The sequence below is a fragment of the Crocodylus siamensis genome, chromosome 1, assembly GCF_052110815.1.
Source record: "Crocodylus siamensis isolate JL-2025a chromosome 1, ASM5211081v1, whole genome shotgun sequence".
NCBI classification, from domain to species: domain Eukaryota; kingdom Metazoa; phylum Chordata; order Crocodylia; family Crocodylidae; genus Crocodylus; species Crocodylus siamensis.
The window spans coordinates 317,026,703-317,048,265 of NC_143395.1; the positions used below are offsets into that span (position 1 = coordinate 317,026,703).

The following is a 21,563-nucleotide window of genomic DNA, read 5'->3' on the forward strand; positions in this document are numbered from 1 at the left end:
TTTTTCTGCCTGGGAGAACTTTCACCATTGTTGAACTCTCCTCTGCCTGACAAAGGGTATCTGGGCCCAAAACCCTGCAAAGAAAGATTTTTTTTTTTGCTAGTTTATTTGTCCAATAAAAGATATCACCTTTAGCCCAAGAGTTTTATCTGCCTCCACTTTTTAGACCAACACGGCTACAAACTATATACCCCTGACTGCTCCAAAAGCAATCAGGACTCCCTGTAGAGGTGATATCTTTTATTAGACCAACTAGACTTTTTGAAAAAAAAAAATTAATTTGCAAACTTTCAGGCACAGACACCCTTTTTCAGGCATCGGAGAAAAGATGGTAAGAGTCCTCCTGGGTTGAAATGAAAGTTCATATTTCATAGCAGAGCTGAAGGTGTGGAATGATCTCCTGTTTGGAACAGTTCATTTCACAAACTATTCCAACTTTTCTCTGCATACAAAATGAACTGTTCCAAACAGGAGATTATACCACACCTTCAATTTTCCTCTGAAATATGAACTTTTATTTTGACCCAGGAGGACTCTTACCATCTTTTCTCCGATGCCTGAAAAAGGGTGTTTGTGCCTGAAAGTTTGCAAACGGAAGAATTTATTTAAAAAAAAATTTTTTTGCAAAAATCTAGTTGGTCTAATAAAAGATATTACCTCTATCAGGAGTCCCGATCGCTTTTTCTACTAGGGCAGTGGTTCTCAACCCCTCCCCCCGCGGACCACGTGAAAATTGCTGAGGGTCTCGGCGGACCACTTTTTTTTGTTCTACAAATCAACGCACACAACTCATATTTTAACACCAGTAGTCCTTCAAGTACAGAGATTCTCGATCGTTCCGCAACCTTTCTGCGGAGCGGTGGTGATCACAGCCGGAGACCCTCTGCTCCAGATCAATAGGGCTACAACCTGGAGACGCGACTGCTCCAAAGCGCTTCGACCTCTCTGCCGCTCGCAGCAACGCGGCTCTTCACCGGAGCGGGCGGCAGGGCCCTGAAAGGAGACGGGGCTGCGGCTGGTTGGAAACTTCAGAGGGACCCGAATGCAAGGCGGGCACTGGGCGGGCGGCACCGGCACCGCGGGGCGCGGAGGCAGGAAGGGCCGCGGGGCGGGGCGGGGGCAGAAGACGGGGAACAAAGGGCCGGAGGGCGGTGGGACAAAGGGAGCGCGCTGCGCGGCGGGGCCCGAGGAGGAGCGCCCCTCACAGCAGCCCCGCGAGCCTGCGCGCTGCCGCTCCCCACCCCCCGCAGCCCTCCTTTGTGCGCCAGGCAAGCTGGCAGACAGCGGAGTCCGGCAGCCGCTGCTGCTTCTCCTTCTCCCCCCCGCTGCCGCTGCCCCGGCTCCGCACGTCAAAGCGGCTGCCGCCAATGGGCAGGGGCGGCCGCTCCGGAGGGGCCGGGCGGGGGCGGTGTGGGGCCGGGCGGGAGCCAATGGCAGGGGAGGGAGGTTTCCCGGAGCAGCCGCCGGCCCCCCCGGCCGCCAGCCCCGGCTCCCGGGCTCGGGAGAGTTTCCCCCGCGGTGGGGAGATGCCGCTCGGGCGCCTTCGGGTTGCAGGTAAAGCTCAGGCGCAGGGGCAGGGGCGTGCGCCGCGGGCGGCGGGGGGGCGGCGCGGGCCGCTGCCAGGACAATGGGCGGGGCGGGCTGGCAGAGCCCCTCCCCGCCCTGCGCCTGCAGCCCGGCTGGGAACTAGGCTTAAGTTTCCCCGTGGCTCCGGCGGCGGCATCCCCAGGGCTGTCCCCCTCGCCCTGCACCAGCCTATTGGGCTGGAGACGAGCGGGCGCCTTCCTGCTGCTGCCCCCGGCCGTGTCCCTGCTGCCCCTGGCCCCTCTGCGGCCCGGCCGGCTCCCCTGGCACGCGGGGCCACGGAGCCCTCGGGGGCTGGGAGGCTCCAGCCGGGCGGGGAGAGCTCCTGCTTCCTGCCCCTCCCCCCTAGGTGTTCTGTCTCTACACGCCTGCACACCTGAATGGCACATGTGTGTGCCAGAGACCTACCCCCTTAGTGCCCGTCCCCTCAGGAATGACCTTGGGTGCTTTGCAGGTCTGTTCCTTGTCATGAAAACGCCCGAGGAGGTGATTAGTGGCCTCTCCTTGCCTGGCACAGCCATCAGGAGGACAGCTACTCAGGAGAAACTGGGGCGGGGGGAAGGAGTCAGGGGTGGGGGGAAGGAGCAGGAGTATGGAGAAACTGTTTGGGCAAGGCAAATTTCTAAGCAGCTGCCCTGCTCCATTTCCCAGCAGTATTTACTGGCCCTTTCTGTAGTCTGGAAGTTGTTAATAGCAGTGCTTCTGCCGCCTCCTCCTTAAGAGCCCTGCTTTTAATCTCTGATGAAATTAAAAAAAAAAAAAAAATCGCAAAAATGAATGATGAAATTTTAAAAAAAAGCGCAAAAATGAATGACTTGGGGAAATTTCTCTCTCTTTTTTTTTTTTTTTTTTTTATTACATGGTTGGCCTCTTCTGCTCTAGAGAGCCTGTGAAAGCCCTTCCCTTCTTTCTGGAAGGCAGGCATCATGACGTTTCAGCAGAATGGGGAGCCAAGCCTGGGCTGTCTTCAGAAGTAGAGAGGTGGGGTGGACTCGGCTTGGACTGAAAAGCACTTTTTGCTCTATACACTTTCCGTGTATAGAGGAGTTTGCCAGTGCCGGTGGTAACACTGGTAAGCTCTGGAATCTGAATAAAAACAAAGCCAGCAGAGATTGTATATTCCCCAAACTAATCAACTCAGACTTGAAATAAATCATTAAAATTATGAGGCAAATATACTTAAGATTCCACAGGTGAAATAATAAAGCCCTAAAATACAAAACTTAACTTTTTTTGACAACATGGGCAAGTTGCCACACGTGGTTCTATTCTTGTTTCTTCTTAAAGACAAATCTTATTATGTTACTAGTACATTGCATTAGTAGTAAACCGCATATTATAAAATATGCATAAAATGTGTACTTTATAAGCACTGTAACCTAGTGAACACAGCTGTTGGGGTCTTATATTTGTACTTCTTGACTGCTTATGGTTTTTTAATAATAAAATTGTAGGGCTGAAAGGGATCTCAGAGGCACCTCTATGCAATTTCTGTAATATCTCAGACAAATACTTATCCAGCCTTTTCTTGCAAAACTCTAGTGAAGGAGATTCCACAACTTCCCTGGGCAGCTTGTTCTACTGTCCTGCTGTTCTCAGTCAGGAAGATCTTTCTGATAGTTAAAGTGCTGCAAAACAGATTTAGATTAAACCTATTACTTCAGTCTTGCACTCTGCATCAGAGGAACAGAGTTTTCCTTCATCTTTATGGCAGCCTTTCAAAAATTTTAAATGTTGAAATTTAGGCCCCAGCTCTAAATTCTCTAATGTATCTTCTAAAGTTCACATGAGTTCCACACATGAATTACTTGCCAGATTAAATTCTTCACGTTTTATTGGCAGGAAAGGTTCTTTGAGTAGATGTGATATCTTTTATTAGACCAACTAAGTAATTGGAAAAAAGTTCTTAGCAAGCTTTTGGGTGCAATTACCTTCTTCAGGCATAGGAAGTCTCTACTGTTCTGAGACTCTAAGGAATGATTCATTAACACAGCTGTATTTGTTTTTTCCTGGTATACACAGTAGGTTTAATTCTGTAAGAGCTTGACAACATTTTACTAATCCTCATAACGCCACCAGTCATGAATTATTATTATTATTATTATTATTATTTTAAAATGAGAAAACTGGTAAAAAAAAAAAAAAAAGTAGAGTGATTTGACTATGCCTACCTCAAAAGCAATGCCAAGATTATGATTCAGCTTATTTGTCTCCCATGTCTGTGCTCAAAACATGGTAGGCCACACCTTTCTCAAGTGCAGAAAGCAAAATTATATTCAAAGAAATACTGATACTTTTAAGATTTTTGTTTTCTTTTGGTTATAATTATGTGTAGCAAATGGGAAATTTCTCAACAGATGCAAAATCTGGTTATGTCTGATTTTTCTTTTTCATTATTTTTTTTCACTTTTTTTTTAAAGCAAAACTGATAGATTGTAAACATAACAGTATGTTATTTCTTTCAGATTTGCAACCAACGTAATGCTGGAGCTCCAAACTGGGAACAAGCATTTCACAGCATGGCACAGCTGGAACTTCATCTCGACCATGATATATCGTGGTTCCTTCTACCTTCTTACTGGGCTAAAATTGTTGTGGGGCTTATTTCATTCCTGTGTTTTGCTAACAGCTATGATGGAGATTTTGTCTTTGATGATTCTGAGGCTATCATCAATAATAAGGTTTGTCTCTTTCTGAGTTTTAAATTTTAGGAGAAAAAGAAGTTAATTTAAATTGATACTGGTGTGCTACACGAGACACTAAATGCGCACTAGACTAATTCTGCTGCACATTAGTGCGTCATGGCAAAAATGTTACTAAAAAGCATTACTAAAGGCATGAGCTGGCACTACTGCATAGTAGCTCTGGTTACAGAGCATTGCATTAATACCTGTTATTGAAGGTGCTAAACTTAATGTGCCGTAACTATAGCGCATTAATGCATGTGTAGACATTCCCACTGACAATCTGATTAAGCCCAAGTTTGATCTACCTATTTTTTTCTTATTTTGTAAGATGTCTTTCCCTATTATCCTCACTTTCTTAAAATTATCACCTTTCTGAAAATGGCTCTAAAAAGTAAGCAGCTATTTATGTAAAAGCTGAATAAAAAGCTTTTTGGTTTTTTTATTGCTCTACTGTGGAGCAAGCAGAAGGAGCAGAAATAATCTAACAAATCCTTACTCCCAAAGCTGTTTTGACAACTTTAGTTCAATGCTGGTGCACAAACAAGGATGCAGCAATGAGAAGATTAATTAGCTCAGTTACCCAGAATGCAACTGTTTTAATTCCCTTTCTCCAAGCCCCTTGCTTGAGAACCACTACTGCTGGCTGTCAAGATAGAGTAGCAGCCCCTTTTGGCTCATAGTGGCTGCCTACAGATGTGAAAAAAGAAATGGTGCTTTACTTTCATCTTGGCACACCCTGATGCTGAGTGCAGTGCCTGCCAAGAAGAGGCATCGTGTCAGTTTGACCTGGCTCGCCCAACGTCTGTATAGATTGTGCGCTTCAGCAGGGCTTTTTGGTGTATTTATCTAATAGATGATTGAGTCAACTATTAGATAAAAGTGTCAAAAAGCCCCACTGAAGCGTGCAATCTATACAGACATTGCATGAGCCAGGTCACACTGATGTGCTTCCTCATCTAGTAAAGCGCTTGTTTTTGTTTGGTTTTTTTGGGGGGGGCAGGGGGCGGTGTTCACATCTGTCAGCAGCCTAAATGTACAGGCATACCTCGGAGATATTGCGAGTTCGGTTCCAGACCACTGCAATAAAGCGAATATCGCAATAAAGCGAGTCACACGAATTTTTTGGTTTCCCAGTGCATATAAAAGTTATGTTTACACTATACTGTAGTCTATTAAGTATGCAATAAGATTATGTCTAAAAAAACAATGTACATACCTTAATTAAAAAATACTTTATTGCTAAAAACTGCTAACCATCATCTGAGCCTTCAGCGAGTTGTAATCTTTTTGCTGGTGGAGGGTCGTGCCTCGATGTTGATGGCTGCTGACTGATCAGGGTGGTGGTTGCTGAAGGTTGGGGTAGCTGTGGCAATTTCTTAAAATAAGACAACAATGAAGTCTGCTGCATCAATTGACTCTTCCTTTCACGAAAGATTTCTCTGTAGCATGCGATGCTGTTTGATAGCATTTTATCCACAGTAGCACTTCTTTCAAAATTGGAGTCAATCCTCTCAAACCCTGCCGCTGCTTCATCAACTAAGTTTATGTAATATTCTAAATCCTTTGTTGTCATTTCAACAATGTTCACAGCATCTTCACCAGGAGTAGATTCCATCTCAAGAAACCAGTTTCTTTGTTCATCCATAAGAAGCAACTCCTCATCTGTTAAAGTTTTATCATGAGATTGCAGCAATTCAGTCACATCTTCAGGCTCCACTTCTAATTCTAGTTCTCTTGCTATTTCCACCACATCTGCAGTTACTTCCTCCACTGAAGTCTTGAACCCCTCAAAGTCATCCATGAGGGTTGGAATCAAGTTCTTCCAAACTCCTGTTAATGTTGATATTTTGACCTCTTCCCATGAATCACGAATGTTCTTAATGGCATCTAGAATGGTGAATCCTTTCCAGAAGGTTTTCAATTTACTTTGCCCAGATCCATCAGAGGAATCACTATCTATGGCAGCTGTAGCCTTACGAAATGTATTTCTTAAATAATAAGACTTGAAAGTCGAAATTACTCCTTGATCCATGGGCTGCAGAATGGATGTTGTGTTAGCAGGCATGAAAACAACATTAATCTTGTTGTACATCTCCATCGGAACTCTTGGGTGACCAGTTGTGTTGTCAATGAGCAGTAATATTTTGAAAGGAATCTTTTTTTCTGAACAGTAGGTCTCAACAGTGGGCTTAAAATATTCAGTAAACCATGTTGTAAACAGATGTGCTGTCATCCAGGCTTTGTTGTTCCATTTATAGAGCACAGGCAGAGTAGATTTAGCATAATTCTTAAGGGCCCTAGGATTTTTGGAATGGTAGATGAGCATTGGCTTCAACTTAAAGTCACCAGCTGCATTAGCCCCTACCAAGAGAGTCAGCCTGTCCTTTGAAGCTTTGAAGCCAGGCATTGACTTCTCCTCTCTAGCTATGAAAGTTCTAGATGGCATCTTCTTCCAATATAAGGCTGTTTCATCTACATTGAAAATCTGTTGTTTAGCGTAGCCACCTTCATCAATTATCTTAGCTAGATCTTCTGGATAATTTGCTGCAGCTTCTACATCGGCACTTGCTGCTTCACCTTGCACTTTTATGTTATGGAGACGGCTTCTTTCCTTAAACCTCATGAACCAACCTCTGCTAGCTTCAAACTTTTCTTCTGCAGCTTCCTCACCTCTCTCAGCCTCCATAGAATTGAAGAGAGTTAGGGCCTTGCTCTGGATTAGGCTTTGGCTTAAGGGAGTGTTGTGACTGGTTTGATCTTCTATCCAGACCACTAAAACTTTCTCCATATCAGCAATAGGGCTGTTTCGCTTTCTTATCATTCGTGTGTTCACTGGAGTAGCACTTTTAATTTCCTTCAAGAACTTTTCCTTTGCATTCACAACTTGGCTAACTGTTTGGCGCAAGAGGCCTAGCTTTTGGCCTATCTCAGCTTTCAACATGCCTTCCTCACTAAGCTTAATCATTTCTAGCTTTTGATTTAAAGTGAGAGACGTGTGACTCTTCCTTTCACTTGAACACTTAGAGGCCATTGTAGGGTTATTAATTGGCCTAATTTCAATATTGTTGTGTCTCAGGGAATAGGGAGGCCCGAGGAGAGTGAGAGAGACGGGGGAACGGCCGGTCGGTGGAGCAGTCAGAACACACGCAACATTTATCGATTAAGTTCGCCGTCTTATATGGCCACGGTTCGTGGTGCCCCAAAACAATTACAATAGTAACATCAAAGATCACAGATCACCATAACAAATATAATAATAAAGAAAAAGTTTGAAATATTGCGAGAATTACCAAAATGTGACACAGAGACACGAAGTGAGCAAATGCTGTTGGAAAAATGGCGCCGATGGAAAAATGGCGCCAATAGACTTGCTCGATGCAGGGTTGCCACAAAACTTCAATTTGTAAAAAACGCAATATCTGTGAAGCGCAATAAAGCAAAGCGCAATAAAATGAGGTATGCCTGTACTTTATTTTTTCTGTGCCTGAACTTGAATGAGTTTGCCCAGGGTTAGGGTATAGTCTTGAAAATTATATACATGGATGCATGTCCATATGGACCCAATTGTTTTCCCAGTTTTAAGTTATTGGTAGCTTTTGCCAGTGAATTCAGTGAATGCAAGTTAAACCCTTAGAACAAACTACAGTGCCAAGCCAATAGGAAACTTTCCATTGCCTTGAATAGGTGATAAACGGAAGCTAAGTGAAAACTCTTTTGACAAAACCCTTGGTGTAGACTCTAAACTATGCTGATGGGAGAAGGTTTTCGTTAGATTACCTTGTGTTGTTTCAGGAGGTGGGGTAGCTCATCTAGCTGGAAACCCCCTTCTGTTTGAATACGCTGTATCCCCATTAGGTGGTTGTGTTGACATAGCTATTAGGGCTGTGCGAAGCTTCGGTCCCTGATTTGATTCAGTGGAGATTCAGCCCGATTCGACAGCCAAATCTCCAAATCTGAATTAAATCAGAAGACCCTTTAATCTCTCTGAATCGAATCGGAACCCATCAGATTGATTCAGAGGTTTGATAATTCGGACACAGACACAGCTTTAAATGTTTTTTCTACGTACCTCAAGGTACCAGACAGCTTGTGAATGCTGAGATAGTGGGGCAGATGGAGTGTCCCACAGGAGTATGGTGGGGTCCCCAACACACTCAGTGGCGGACCTAGAAGTGGACCAGAAACACTCCCAGTCCACTTCCAGATTGGTGGTGGAACATGCGAGGGGCAACCCCTCCCCCCCCACCCTTCCGTGTGGCTTGGCGACTGGTGCCTCCTGGGCCTGGGAGGGAGCTCCTGGGGTCCCCCTGCAGCCAGTCGCCAGGCTGTGGGGCCATGGGGGGCGGGATCTCCTGCATGCTCAATGGCGGACCCGGAAGTGGACCAGAATTACTTCCTGTCCACTTCTGGGTTTGCCGTGGAGTGTGCAGGGTCCCCCCCTGTGCTCTTGTGGGGGACACCATCCACCCCAGCATTGCAGTGTTCACAAGCTGCACCTGGTTTCTCAAGGTGTGTAGAAAAAACATTTAAAGCTGTGCCTGTGGCTGAATTGCTGATTCTCTGAATCGGCATTGAATCTTCAGATTCGGATTCAGACTAACTGAATCGGGACAGTGGTCTGAATCAATGAATCGAATCACTGTCCCCGAATTGAGCCAAATCCAAATCAAATACGGTCCATTTCGCGCACATGTAATAGCTATACTGGCACAGCTGTGGCAGCAGTTGCCCTATAGCATATGATTCCCTAGTTCTCTGGTGCAGAAATGTTTGCAGTATTTGCTGATGATGAGTTTCACTCAAGAACAGAATGGTGAGAATGTTTTAATTTTTTTTCATAGTAAACACCACAGCTTAATAGTGAGAGTGACTCATGGATCATCTTCCCTTCCTTTCCATTAATCACACAACGTTCCTTTTATAACACCTGTTTAAATAGAGAAGAAGCATTAAGAAAGTATGGTCTTTGTCAAAACTGTCTACATAATGAACAACTTTTGAAAAACCATTCACTCAGTCATTGTTTATAGCCCTTAGTCATTTTTTCAGCTACTTGAAGAATAAAGCTCTTGCAATGTTTCCAGGGCCTGATCCTGTAAAGTATTGATTATCCTCTGTTCCTGAAGCACCTCATTAATAAGCATATAACAAATTGGACACTTAGTCAAGGGCTTGGTCTTAGTCAACAGTTTCTACTCTGGCCTATAATATCTGGTGTTTTGGGGTTGGGAGGAGACGGGTACATAGAATGGGTACAGGAGGAGTCCATCTCTATTGGTCCTTTTTTGCTGAATAAAAGCAAAAGCACCAAAGAGGCTCAAATACCCCTAGGGAAAAATACAGCTCACAGAATTTCTACACGAAACAAGATTGGGGGGTAGCCTATCACAACATACCTTTTAGAATCTCACTGAATTATCATTATTTGAAACCAATTTGTAGTATGTTTGAGTAAACTATCTCACCCGGTATAAGATATAATGGGAAGAAAATAAGTCTTCTGAATAGGAATACATTTTCAAGCTTCTAAGACAGTTCAACAAATGGTTTTAAGTACCTGTAGTGATTTCAGAAAGCATTGTGTTTGTTAAAACGGCACATCTCTTAGAAAAGACTTATTCCGCACAATTTTATTTGGGGCACAATGATGCATTTTTGTTTTCTTAAGAAAAGCTTGATAGGTATACCAGGGCAATGGTAGATTTAGTTGTTTGTTTTACTGCAATTTCCACACTTGCAATCTTTCTCCACTTCTCTCAAATTTGTCTAGCAAAGTTGTTATTTCAGTTCATCAACATGCACAAAAAATAGCTGAACTAGCTCTAGGCAAGGATATGAAATTAAATCAATTGTTTAAATAACTTCATTCGAGCATGGTCTGCATTTGAAAATACAGAAGAATTATTTTCACATTTTAATCTTTTGTTTTTTCTAGAATTTTGGTGAGTAAAACTAATTAGAGATCAGAATAAAATATAGAAATATTAAATCAGTATCAACATATGAAGACACCAGGGGGGAGAGCTGCATAGTAAACACTGGGTTTCTTAAACAAGGTACAGAATGTTTTATTCTCATTCAGTATGAGATACAGCAGGTGAAGCTGTTTTGTAGACCTGCTTGCTGGTAATTTCTTGAGTACCACACTATGGCCCTTTTGTTAACTTGCTAGCCCTCATTGCTTTCTTTCCTGTTTTAATGAAAGATAAGCTGTTAGTTGGCCTCATGCCTATCATATTGTGAAGTGTTCCATTGTTGGATTTTATTGGTCTTCAAGGATATTTTGCAGATGCTTCATTGTCATTTTGAGCAGCATTTTAACTGGTGCACAACAATGATTTCTCTTTATTTACTTATTTTGGTAAGACAAGTCATTGGGTTAGCAGGAATTTCAGCTGCAATGTATCTTTTCCATAAGCCATTATATAGGAAAACTGACCTTTCTTAAAATACTGTGCCATGCTCTGTAGGCTGATGCTAATCAAATATTTAGAGATTCCTTGGTATCTACTTTCTCTTCTGTGGTGAAAACTGTACATAACTTTTTCAAATAGATGTGAACTACATTTGGTTAAGGAAAAGCAATCTTCCCCTTTTAGAGTAAGCCCATGGAAGTGTACAGACTGTTATATGTAGCTTTCTGAAAACCTTAAACCTTCAAGTAATTGAGTTTAGTACTTCTGAGCTCTGTAGAATTCAGGTCATAAGTAAGTGCAGTCTAATTGCAAGGGGTCCGCTTTCTTCTTCTTGAAGACAGAAATTAAACTCTGGATTAAATTGTGCAAACTGTAACTCTAGCACTTGGAGACTGTGCTAGGGTATGTTGCTATTTGCAATATGAATACAGCAGCTGTGGGTACCATTTCCCAGGGAAGGTAGAACCTTGTGTAATACCAAAAAAATATTTTTGTTGTATCACTTTTTATTGATACTGTTTTGAATATAAAGGATTCAGCAGTTATAATGCACTGTTTCATATTTTAGGTTATCTAATGCCTTTTTATGTTTTATATGCCTCACCAGCGTACATAGCAAATGAATTCAACTGAATACAGAGTTGCACTCTAGGAGCCAGATCCAAAAAAACATAAACACCTAAAGAGGGTTGTAAGCATAATTTAGGTGCCTGTATTCATAGTTTCATAGTTTCTAGGGTCGGAAGGGACCTGAGTAGATCATTTAGTCCGACCCCCTGTCATGGCAGGAAAGGGTACTGGGGTCAAACGACCCCAGCAAGGTGTTCATCTAAGCTCCTCTTAAAAACTCCCAGGGTAGGGGCCTGCACCACTTCTCTTGGAAGTTGGTTCCAGATCCTCGCCGCCCTGACCGTGAAGTAGCGCCTCCTGATATCTAGCCTAAATCTACCCTCTGCCAGCTTGTGACCGTTATTCCTGGTCACTCCTGGTGGTGCTCGGGAGAACAGGGACTCCCCCAGTGCCTGCTGATCCCCCCTGACTAGTTTATAACAGGGCACTAGATCCGCCTTCTCTCTTGGAGGCTGAACAGGTTCAGGTCCCATAGCCTCTCCTCATAGGGTCTGCCCTGCTGTCCCCTGATCATGCAAGTGGCCCTCCTCTGGACCCTCTCCATGCTGTCCACATCCCTCTTGAAGTGCGGCACCCAGAACTGGACGCAGTACTCCAACTGCGGCCTAACCAGTGCCGCATAGAGGGGGAGGATCACCTCCTTGGACCTGCTCGAGATGCATCTGTGGATTCATGACAAGGTACGGTTGGCCTTCCTGACTGCCTCCCCACACTGCTGGCCCACGTTCATCTTGGAGTCAATGATGACTCCAAAATCCTTTTCCACCTCTGTACTGACAAGAGGGGAGTTCCCCAGCCTGTAGGTATGGTGCCGGTTGTTCCTCCCCAGGTGCATCACTTTGCACTTGTCTGTGTTGAATCCCATCGTATTCTCATCCACCCACCCTAGTAACCTGTCCAGGTCTGATTGTAGCCTGTTGCTTCCTTCTAGTGTGCCCGCATCCCCCCACATCTTAGTGTCATCAGCAAATTTGAACAGGGTGCTTTTTACCCCCTCGTCCAAGTCACTGATGAAGATGTTGAACAGTGCGGGCCCAAGGACCGAGCTCTGCAGGACCCCACTGCCCATGTCCTTCCAGGTTGAGTAGGACCCATCCACTACCACCCTCTGGGTGCGGCCCTCCAACCAGTTGGTGACCCATTTGACTGTGTGGGTGTCGACACCACAGTCCCCCAGTTTCTTAATGAGAACGGGGTGAGAGACAGTGTCAGAAGCCTTCCAGAAGTCCAGGAAGGCTATGTCCACTGCTACCCCCTAATGATTTGGTGATCTGATCGTAAAAAGCCACCAGGTTGGTCTGACAGGACCTGCCACTGATGAACCCGTGTTGGTTGCCCCTAAGCACGCAGTCCCCTGCTGGCCCCTCGTGGATGTGTGCCAGAATAATGTTCTCAAACCGCTTGCCTAGGATCAAGACTAACTGGCCTATAGTTTCCCGGGTCCTCCTTCTTCCCCCTTTTGAAGATGGGAATCACATTGGCCCTCTTCTAGTCCTCCGGCACCACACCAGAGCACCACGAGTGCTCGTAAAACCATGCCAGGGGTCCTGCAATGACCTCGGCCAATTCCTTTAGAACTCTAGGGTGGAGATTCTCCGGACTGGCTGACTTGAATACGTCCGGTCCTTCTAGAAGCTCCCTAACTAGTTCCTCAGTAACCCTTGGCCCAGGTGTGCCTCCCCTGGCGCCCGAGGGGGGCCCAGCAGGGAGGTGACTTCTGGTCCCTACTTAGGAAGATGGAGGCAAAGAAATCGTTAAACATGTTAGCTTTGTCATCTTTGATCTCAAAAGCTCTTTTACAGCTCTTGCCTAACCCTAAGTGCACCTCAACTCCCATCAGGGTAGTGATGCACCTCTGCTTGCATCTAGAACTGCCTCAGGTGCTGAGCTTCTTCATGACCAGGGATCCTGGTTTTGTACAATTTTAAAAAATCCCCAATCTTTAGATTTAAAAAAGTAATCCCAAATCCACATTTTTCCGCGATTAAAATGAAAGGCCACTCATATATGGCCTTTCATACATGAGTGGCCTTTCATTTTAATCACAGAAAAACAGAAAAATGTGGATTTGGGATTACTTTTTTTATCCAAAAATTGTGGATTTTTTTAAATTGGACAAAACCAGGATCCCTGGTCATTGCAGGATAGAAAATGCTGAAAAACATGTTTAGAGAAGGGATCCAGGGATTCTAGCTGACTGGTTAGGGCAGTCACCAGAGGGGGTAGACCTGGATCCCTTCTTTAAACATTTTTTCTGTGTTTTCTGTTGAACTGTACAGTTCAGAAGGAGTCCTGAGAGCAGGAACTGAAACCCAGGCCTTCCTTCTTACAAATGCACATTCTTAAGAATCACAAGGCCCAGTTAATTTTATAATTATTTTCTGCACAGTGGGATAACATCAACAGAAGAAATAGAGACTGGTTAAGATCTCCAGGCTGGTATTTTGGGCACTCTTCTGAGTGGGACATATGGATTTGAAGCCCCTTAAACAAAGGAGGGAGTTGAACTTAAATTATCCCACAATAGTCTCTTGAACAAATGGAGTGTAGATGTATGTGTGGGGAACTACCTCCTCTTCTGACTATGATTTGGAAGACAGCAATCAAGCCTGCTCAGTAGCTTTAAAAAAAGCAGTTTTATGCTGTTTTCACAATATCCTGAGTGTTGGATCCCAGATGGACCAAGGCACTTTTTACAGTCCTGAATCAGGTGCTTTCTTCAGCAGCTCTAAGCAACTTCATGCTTTAGCATGCTGACTTTTGGTAGATTCCTGTTCAATGAGCTGTCTTCTGGGTCCCACTTGGAGGCACATTGCTCTCCCCACAAATTTTATAGGTACCCCATGCACCAAATATAGCATTCTGGCTTCTTCTCCAAGGGCCACGTACCTAAAAATAAAGCTTTGTAACACCTGACTTCTTATCTTTCCATGTTATGGCTCTTGCCTGATCTTGGAGGCTTCTCTGTGAGTGCTTAGCATTGAAGTCTGATCTCTCCAATCTCTGTGCCACAAGACCCTCTCTTTATTTCATATGCAGGTTTGTGGCAGTGTTTCATCTTGTGCATCTCTAGTGAACTCTGCCAAATTTGATCCTATCTATTGATTGATAACCCGTAAAAAGGAATATTAGGTTTCAGGTGATGGTGGTAGTTATGAGGTGTGAGTCAGGGTGTGATGTTTTGAGGTGTGTGCCTGTATGTGTGATATTTTGTGTCTGGTTACCTGGTTATTATTGTTTCTCCACCTTGTCAGTTGAATAGAAATAAACTATGAATGATTGCACATACAGTACAGGTTCCCCTATGAAAGTGATTTTTTGCGGGCATTAGATTATCTTGCTGTCAGGTACAGTTTTGTTTTTGAATCCTACTAAAGATCTTCATTTATACTGCATGGGGTAGTGCTAACATAAAGGAGAGCAGAATTTCAAACTTCACCTAGGAAGAGAGAAAGGGAGAGCAGGGTGCAGGCAGAGTGGGTTTGTCAGCGTACCAACCTCAGTTATTTATGAACACAATGCATGATGATTGCATGGGGATGGACCTTTGGTATGTCTTGTTCTCATTTGTGTTCTTCAGACTTTTCATGTGCTTTCCTAAGAGAACATCTCGAGATCAAGTAATCTCTATCACTTCTTTCTAAGCTCGTCTTCAAGATAAAAGTTAACTGCAAGCTTCTACTTTGTAGGGGTAGGTGGGGTTAAGTATAAATTTTTCCCTTCTGTGTTGGTCTATAATGAATTTCTTTCCTAACAACTGTCACTAACCTTCTTTTTAGAACAGTATATAGGTTAATCCAAGAAGCAAATTCCTCTGTAAAAAATAGAGTACCATTTGAATGGTGTTATGTGAAAAGTAAGCAAGCGATGCAGCAGGGCTTAAAAAGAGCTAATCACTGGTTGCCATCTTTAGTCATTGCTTTATATCCTTCTTTTATTAATGGGTGTGATGCTCAAACTAATGGAAAATAGCTATTTGAAACAGCATGCACTTGTCCCATTTCCCAAGATACCTGTTTCTAAAATTAAAGGTATTTTAACTAATATTTTTGTAATGTGCTCTATACACCTATCGTTAGGTCATCCACTAGTGTAAATCAGCACAACTCCATTGAAATTCACAAAGTGATGCTAAGTTGCGCAATCCAAGGGTCAGCTCAGTGATAATTAGAGGGGTATAGGGAAAGACTCCAGGCCAATTTCTGTTAGTTGTCCATAGTCAACCACATAGGCAATACTTTTATAGAAATGCTTTAAAATGTGGTCCTGTTAGTGCCAGTTTACATTTGTATGTAATTGTTCTCAATCCAACTGCCTCTAACCAAACAGGAGTGTTAACAGTGCTGGTGTTAACAAATATCTTCTTTTAGGATCTCAGGGCAGAAACCCCTCTTGGCGACCTGTGGCATCATGACTTTTGGGGTAGCAAACTCAGCAGCAATACCAGCCACAAATCATATCGACCACTTACTGTCCTGACCTTCAGGTGAGAGTGCCCTTTGCATTGGGTCTGGGGTTTTCATTTTTTTAATTGGTTTTGGTGCGGGACAGACTTTGAGGGAGGTGGAATTCTGTTTGAGGTATGGAAGATGGTTAAACTTGCACCAAAGTCCTGATCTTACAATGAGTTCCAGGGAGGTGGATTCCCATGTTTCCAAGTACATTTCAGGATTAGACCTTAAGGTAAAATCCACCTATTCATAGAGCCCAGCAGAAGGAATTTAAGTTAATACCCAACCCTTGTACGAGCCTACTAAATAAGGGTATCACTTAAATTCCTTGTGTTCACTCTCTGCAAAGTGCTGAATTTTACCTTAGCACAGTGGTTTTCAAACTAGTTTCCATGGAACTCTAGGGTTCCACGATAAGTCATTAGGGGTCCCACAATGAAACAGAAGTAATGGTGGGACAGGCTGGGAGGTGGTGCGCCATCATTGTGTGTCAGGTTACGTGGCTCTGTGTCAGTCTTAGGATAAGGGTAGGGGTTCCACAGCAGACCAGTGATATGAAAGGATTCTGTGACTAGGTAATTTGAAAACCATTGCCTTATCAAAAACTGAAGGTGAACAAGGAGGAATGGAGATGGAGCCCAGTTGTATGAAATAATTAAACATCATCATAATTAACATGCCTAATTAATTATAGAATGCCCTGTGGACCTGCTTAATACAGGAAAAAGAGTATACCCACTTCACAGGTTGGAGTTGTTTTGAATTATTTTAGCAACTGAGCATCCTACACCAATTTTATGTAGAGCAGGATTGGCAGTCTGCAGCCCACAGGCCAGATTCAACCTGTGGAGCCATTTGACCCAGCAGCCAAATTGACCCAATTTGGGTCAGAGGCAGGTGGGTGTGTGGTGAGCGGGTGTCAGGACCCAGCCACCCAGGGACAGAGACTCAGTGACGGCACAGTAGCCATCAATGCTGGTTTTCCCAAGGGCAGCATGGAGAAAGTGTCTTTAGTTGGTACTTTTCCCCACAGCAGCAGGAGGCATCCTGGGTTTCCATTGCATTTTGTTCTCTATCCCAATCTCAATTTAACAGATTTTTTTAATGTCTCTGTTTAAATGTACTTTGTCAGATAGCTGTTCATATGATGCTTTCTTATGATAGCTGTACTGGTTAGTAGATGGTTTTAATGGTTTAGAACACAGGATGGGGGAACCAGGACACCTGGGTCCTGTTCTTTGTTTTGTCTCTGGCCTGCAAAATGCCGTTGGAGAAGTCGCTTCACTTTGTGCCTTATTTTGTACCCACTTAGATTGCAATATCCTTGTGCTCTGGGCCTGTCTCAATGTGCTAAAGTTCATACAAATTACCATTAGAGTAAGGGGTAGTACGTGGCTACGTTATCTCACATTAGTTCTTCCCATGCTTCTCACTTGTCCTGGGGAAGGAGTAAAACCTAGGTTCTCAAAGGGATGCCACATCCAGTATTTAGGTTTCAAAGATATCTTCAAACCTGTCACTCAGCTTCTGCCTAACCCTAGATGCACCTATGTTTCTACAAGTGGATATGTGCAAAGATGCCATACCCTGACACTGCCAACAGAGCCCTAAACTAAGTGTTTCTTTGCCAGAGGGTGAGGGAGGGGGAAAAACACTTTTTGCCCTACAGTTGCCTTAGATCTGTATTTTACCACCCCAGGGACAGGCAGGGACTTTATCCTAAAAGCTCCATTTATTGGTACAATAACTGTATCACAAGTTATTCTTGTAGCCAGTGATATACCAGGACAGATATGCACCTGAGCAGCCACCAACACACAGGGCAGCACCAGCTCCTGCCATGCTGATTGTGGTTGTGTGGTCAGTTGTCATTGCAGCAGCAGCTATTTTTGCATACAAATTTCCAAAGGCAGCACCCAGGACTGCTAGTCTAGTTGCAGCCCCTCAGTTGCACTACCATCTGTAGCCATACCCAAAGCAAAAAAAACTGGGAAGACAGGTGTATGTGTATTCCTGTCATCCCAGTTGTGAAGGGATTTACCTGGGAAGCAGGACACCTGATTTAAAACAAAGTCGAACAGCTCTGACAGGAGAATAAATATAGTGTGCTGGTCATGACACTCAACCTGGATGTGGCAGACCTAGGTTTCAACCTGTACTCCAAACAGGTGGGGTACACATGATCTGAAACCAGCTCTCCTACATATCAGGAAATAAGTGTAACCACTTAGCTATTGGCTCTTCAGGGGTGCTCTGTTCCCTGTGTATATGTGATTTTTCACTGCCAGGAAAATAGGGCTTACGTACCTACTTGCAAGAGAGGACTCGTACCTGAGATTTGAAGCACAAACAGGTAATTGGGCATCTATTGCTGGCCATGTTAAGCACCGTTCTTTTGCCTCGTTTCCTGGCTAATGTATAGGAGGCTGCAAGTGAGAGAGGAACAGTGGAAAAAACCCTGATCATACCCAGTTCACTCTTCCTTATAGCATCCACTCTCTGCCATTGTGTGTCACAGGGTACTGGGCAAGAAGGATCTATGGTCCAAACCAGTAAATGCAGTTCTGATGTTCTTATGATTTCTAGGTTCTGTTTAAATGCTCATCTGCCCCATCAATTGAGAGAGGAGCCTGGATGTTCAGGGCTTGAGGGTTTATTAGGCATCAGGGCATGAAGGAATCTAGGTACCCAAGTGTTGCAGTGCTTTTGAGGACCTAACCCTGAGTTCCTTCACCCTGTCCATGGTTCTCCTTTCTCCATGCTGCATACATACTCCAGTCAGTAGTAAAGTAGTTCAGAGCCCTTCCTCTCATTATTGCAGACAGAGTCCAATCTGAGCAGGAGAGTACATGGGACCTTGACTTCTTTTTTTCTCTTTGGTATGGTCATGTAATGGTAGTGATCATCTCGCACAGTGTGCTTGTCTATCACCTAGCACAATGGGGTTTAGTCTGAGTTGGGACTTTTTGGTACCAGTGTTATACAAATAAAATTAATAGGTGAGGAGCATAAAAAACTATCGGAGGTTTCCAAATTACATAAAGCACATGTTTTCCTTTTCCCTTAGAGTCCTTGAGGCTTGCTCTGTCTCTAGTAAGACCCGGTGCATACACACATACTAAGTTGGCTTAAAATAAGATGACTTTAAGTCGACTTAAGCTGTTGGAGTATACAGACATAGAGCTCTTTGGCATGGTGGAAGCCATCTTGTGAGCTAAGTTGACTTAACTAATGCAACTCACCTTGGAGGTGTATTATCCTGTGCAGCATTTAAGTTGATTCTGCTCCACATACGTGTGTACACTCTGACAGTTAAGTCAGTTTAACTGTCAGAAAATATGTGTGTATGCACTTGCCCTAGGTAACTTAAATAGAAACTTAGGCACAATTATTTAAAAAATTGAAACCACAGATGATCATGTAGAGATGAGGAAATAACACCTTCTAAGAAAATAAGAAATTGGCTTCTAAACTACCTTAAGCCTTTACTGTGTGTGCATTACACATTTATAATGTAATGTTCTTCATACAGGATTTCAATTAAGACTCAAGTCAGCTGCACAAAATACGTGAAACTCATTATCCAAATTAAGGTTTTGAAGCCTTTAGCCTATTGCTAATATTCTATAGAAATTTATGGGACACTCTTTCCCCACTCCCTTCTTTTTCAAATGTCCTATAGAAAATAGGCTCTTGGACTGAATCTTTAACTAAACATTCTGGCCCACACATTCCTTTTTCCAGCTGTCCTTCCTGACTTCCTTGCACACAACCTTCTGTCCCCAGCAGAATTCTTCTTCCACCTACATCCTCTAAATAATAGTTATTACTGGGCACTGAACAAGTGGTAATAGGCTTAAATGGCAGCAAGGAAGACTTATGTTGGATATTAGGAAGAACTTTTTATCTCTGAGGATGGCTAAGCATGGAAGTAGATTATCTGAAGAGATCGTGGAATCTTTGTCACTGGATATCTTTAAGTGCAGGTTAAACAAACATTTGTCTGAATGTTCTGCTCTAAGCAGAAGGTTGGAATGGGTGACATCCTGAAATCCCTTCCAGACCTATTTCTCTATGATTTTCATCTTTAGAGATGTCAAAATACATCACTACCTCTGTGTGCACAACACCAATAATATACAGCCACTGCCAAGGTGTAGAGTGAAAACTTAGCTGCCCGATGGCCACCACTAATGAGGCAGATTGTGACTAAGCATGCTATGACAAATTCCATTGGTGATTAAAATCTTTAATCTCTGTGCAAATTAGTTAGGACTTCTGTGTTAAGGCAGGATGGATTTATCTCTCAGGTCAAAAGAACACTTGCTTTACTCCATCATTCCAACTCTGGCCCCCTATTTTATGGGCTCTTAGGGTATGCAATTAAGAGTCCTAAGGGTCCTGCAGAAACACCACTCAAAGCTGTTCCTTCCACATACCCCTGTTCCACTCCTGCCCATTCTAAGTCTGTTCCAAGGGTGTCTCCTGCTGCCACTTTCAAGCACAGGAAAGAAAGACATCTAAAGAGCAGTGACGGTCAACACCCCAACCTAGAGCAGCCTCTCTTTTGCATGCTGCACATCTGTGGAGCAGGGGAGAGTAGGCTGAGGCACGCTTGAGAGGATTGCTTCCAAAATCACTGTGGAAACAGGGCAAATATATCTACACTCATAAGCTCATGAGCTCTTTCCAGATTGTTTGGGCTGCTTACCATGTAGGGCTCCTACTTTCAACGTTACGCAAGGTTTCATGTTTCATAGCACTCCACATGCTACCAAAAAGCAGCCATCATTGCTGCTCCCAGTTGGCATCTGGCAGCAATCCTTTCAAGGGTGACTTTTGCAAAGGACAATTGGTCCAAGGGTATAAGTCCAATTCCACAGGAAAATCTCTCTGGAAAATAACTTTGTAGATTCAGCAAGGGGGTTCAGTGTGATGCCTGGCCATGACTTCAACTACGCAGTGAATCTTTTCAACATTATTAATGTTCCTGCTGTATTAAAATGCTATTTTCTATATCAGGTTGTCTGTTTCCTCATGTATATCTCTAGGCACTCATTTAATCTTAATGTTTTTGTTTTTTTACCTAGACTTAATTACCTTTTTGCTGGAGGCTTCCACCCAGTTGGTTTTCATGTCATCAATATAATGCTGCATTCCATTATCTGTGTGTTAATGGTTGATGTCTTCTCGATATTATTGGGTGGGCTGCAGTACAGCAGTAAAGGAAGAAGGCTAAACCTTGCTCCAAGAGCATCTCCACTAGCAGCTTTACTATTTGCTGTACATCCAGTACATACTGAATGTGTAAGTACGTCCTACTTAGATCTTCTATAATATAGTATATCTCCAAAGTTATAGACCAGCACTAGCTAATCCTGATCTATGTATTCTGTGTATTACAGCTTTTCTTTCCATGTGTTGAGACTGTTACCATAATATTTGACAGTTTGCATGTAAGTTAGTAACTTTACAGGGAAGAATCCTATATAAGAAAAGAAAATAGTGTAATTGTGATAGCTAAAGAAACTATAGTTTTAAGACTATCTGTCACTAAGTACTGAATAAAGATTATATGCCTGGGCATGCCTTCCAATGAACAGCAAGAAGAGTGGGGGGAAAAAATAGGATGACTACAACTGTTTGATCACTTTTGCTTTCCCCATTTATGTAAAGCTAAGAGGAATACCAAGTAGGAGTAGGGAAATTGAATTAACTCTCTATTTGGCACTGGAGTGACCACTGTTGGTTTATTGAAGTGGTTCTCAACCTGTGGTCTGTGATGAATACCCATA

General features: G+C 43.4%; 1 protein-coding gene across 4 annotated transcripts in view; it reads left to right on the forward strand.

The window, feature by feature from the left end:
* The first annotated feature begins 672 nt into the window (after positions 1–672).
* TMTC4 (transmembrane O-mannosyltransferase targeting cadherins 4) overlaps positions 673–21,563 on the forward strand; it is a 76,369-nt gene continuing 55,478 nt past the window's right edge. The window contains exons 1-5 of one of the 4 annotated variants that reach the window (XM_090022680.1): positions 673–1,049; positions 2,467–2,565; positions 4,050–4,265; positions 15,688–15,803; positions 20,859–21,075. In XM_090022680.1, coding sequence (XP_089878806.1) covers positions 2,527–2,565; positions 4,050–4,265; positions 15,688–15,803; positions 20,859–21,075 — 588 coding nt within the window. In that variant the 5' untranslated portion in view covers positions 673–1,049; positions 2,467–2,526. Of the gene's footprint in view, positions 1,050–1,073; positions 1,555–2,466; positions 2,657–4,049; positions 4,266–15,687; positions 15,804–20,858; positions 21,076–21,563 lie in introns of those variants that run through there. The other 3 variants (XM_090022697.1, XM_090022707.1, XM_090022689.1) reach the window with 3 other exon arrangements.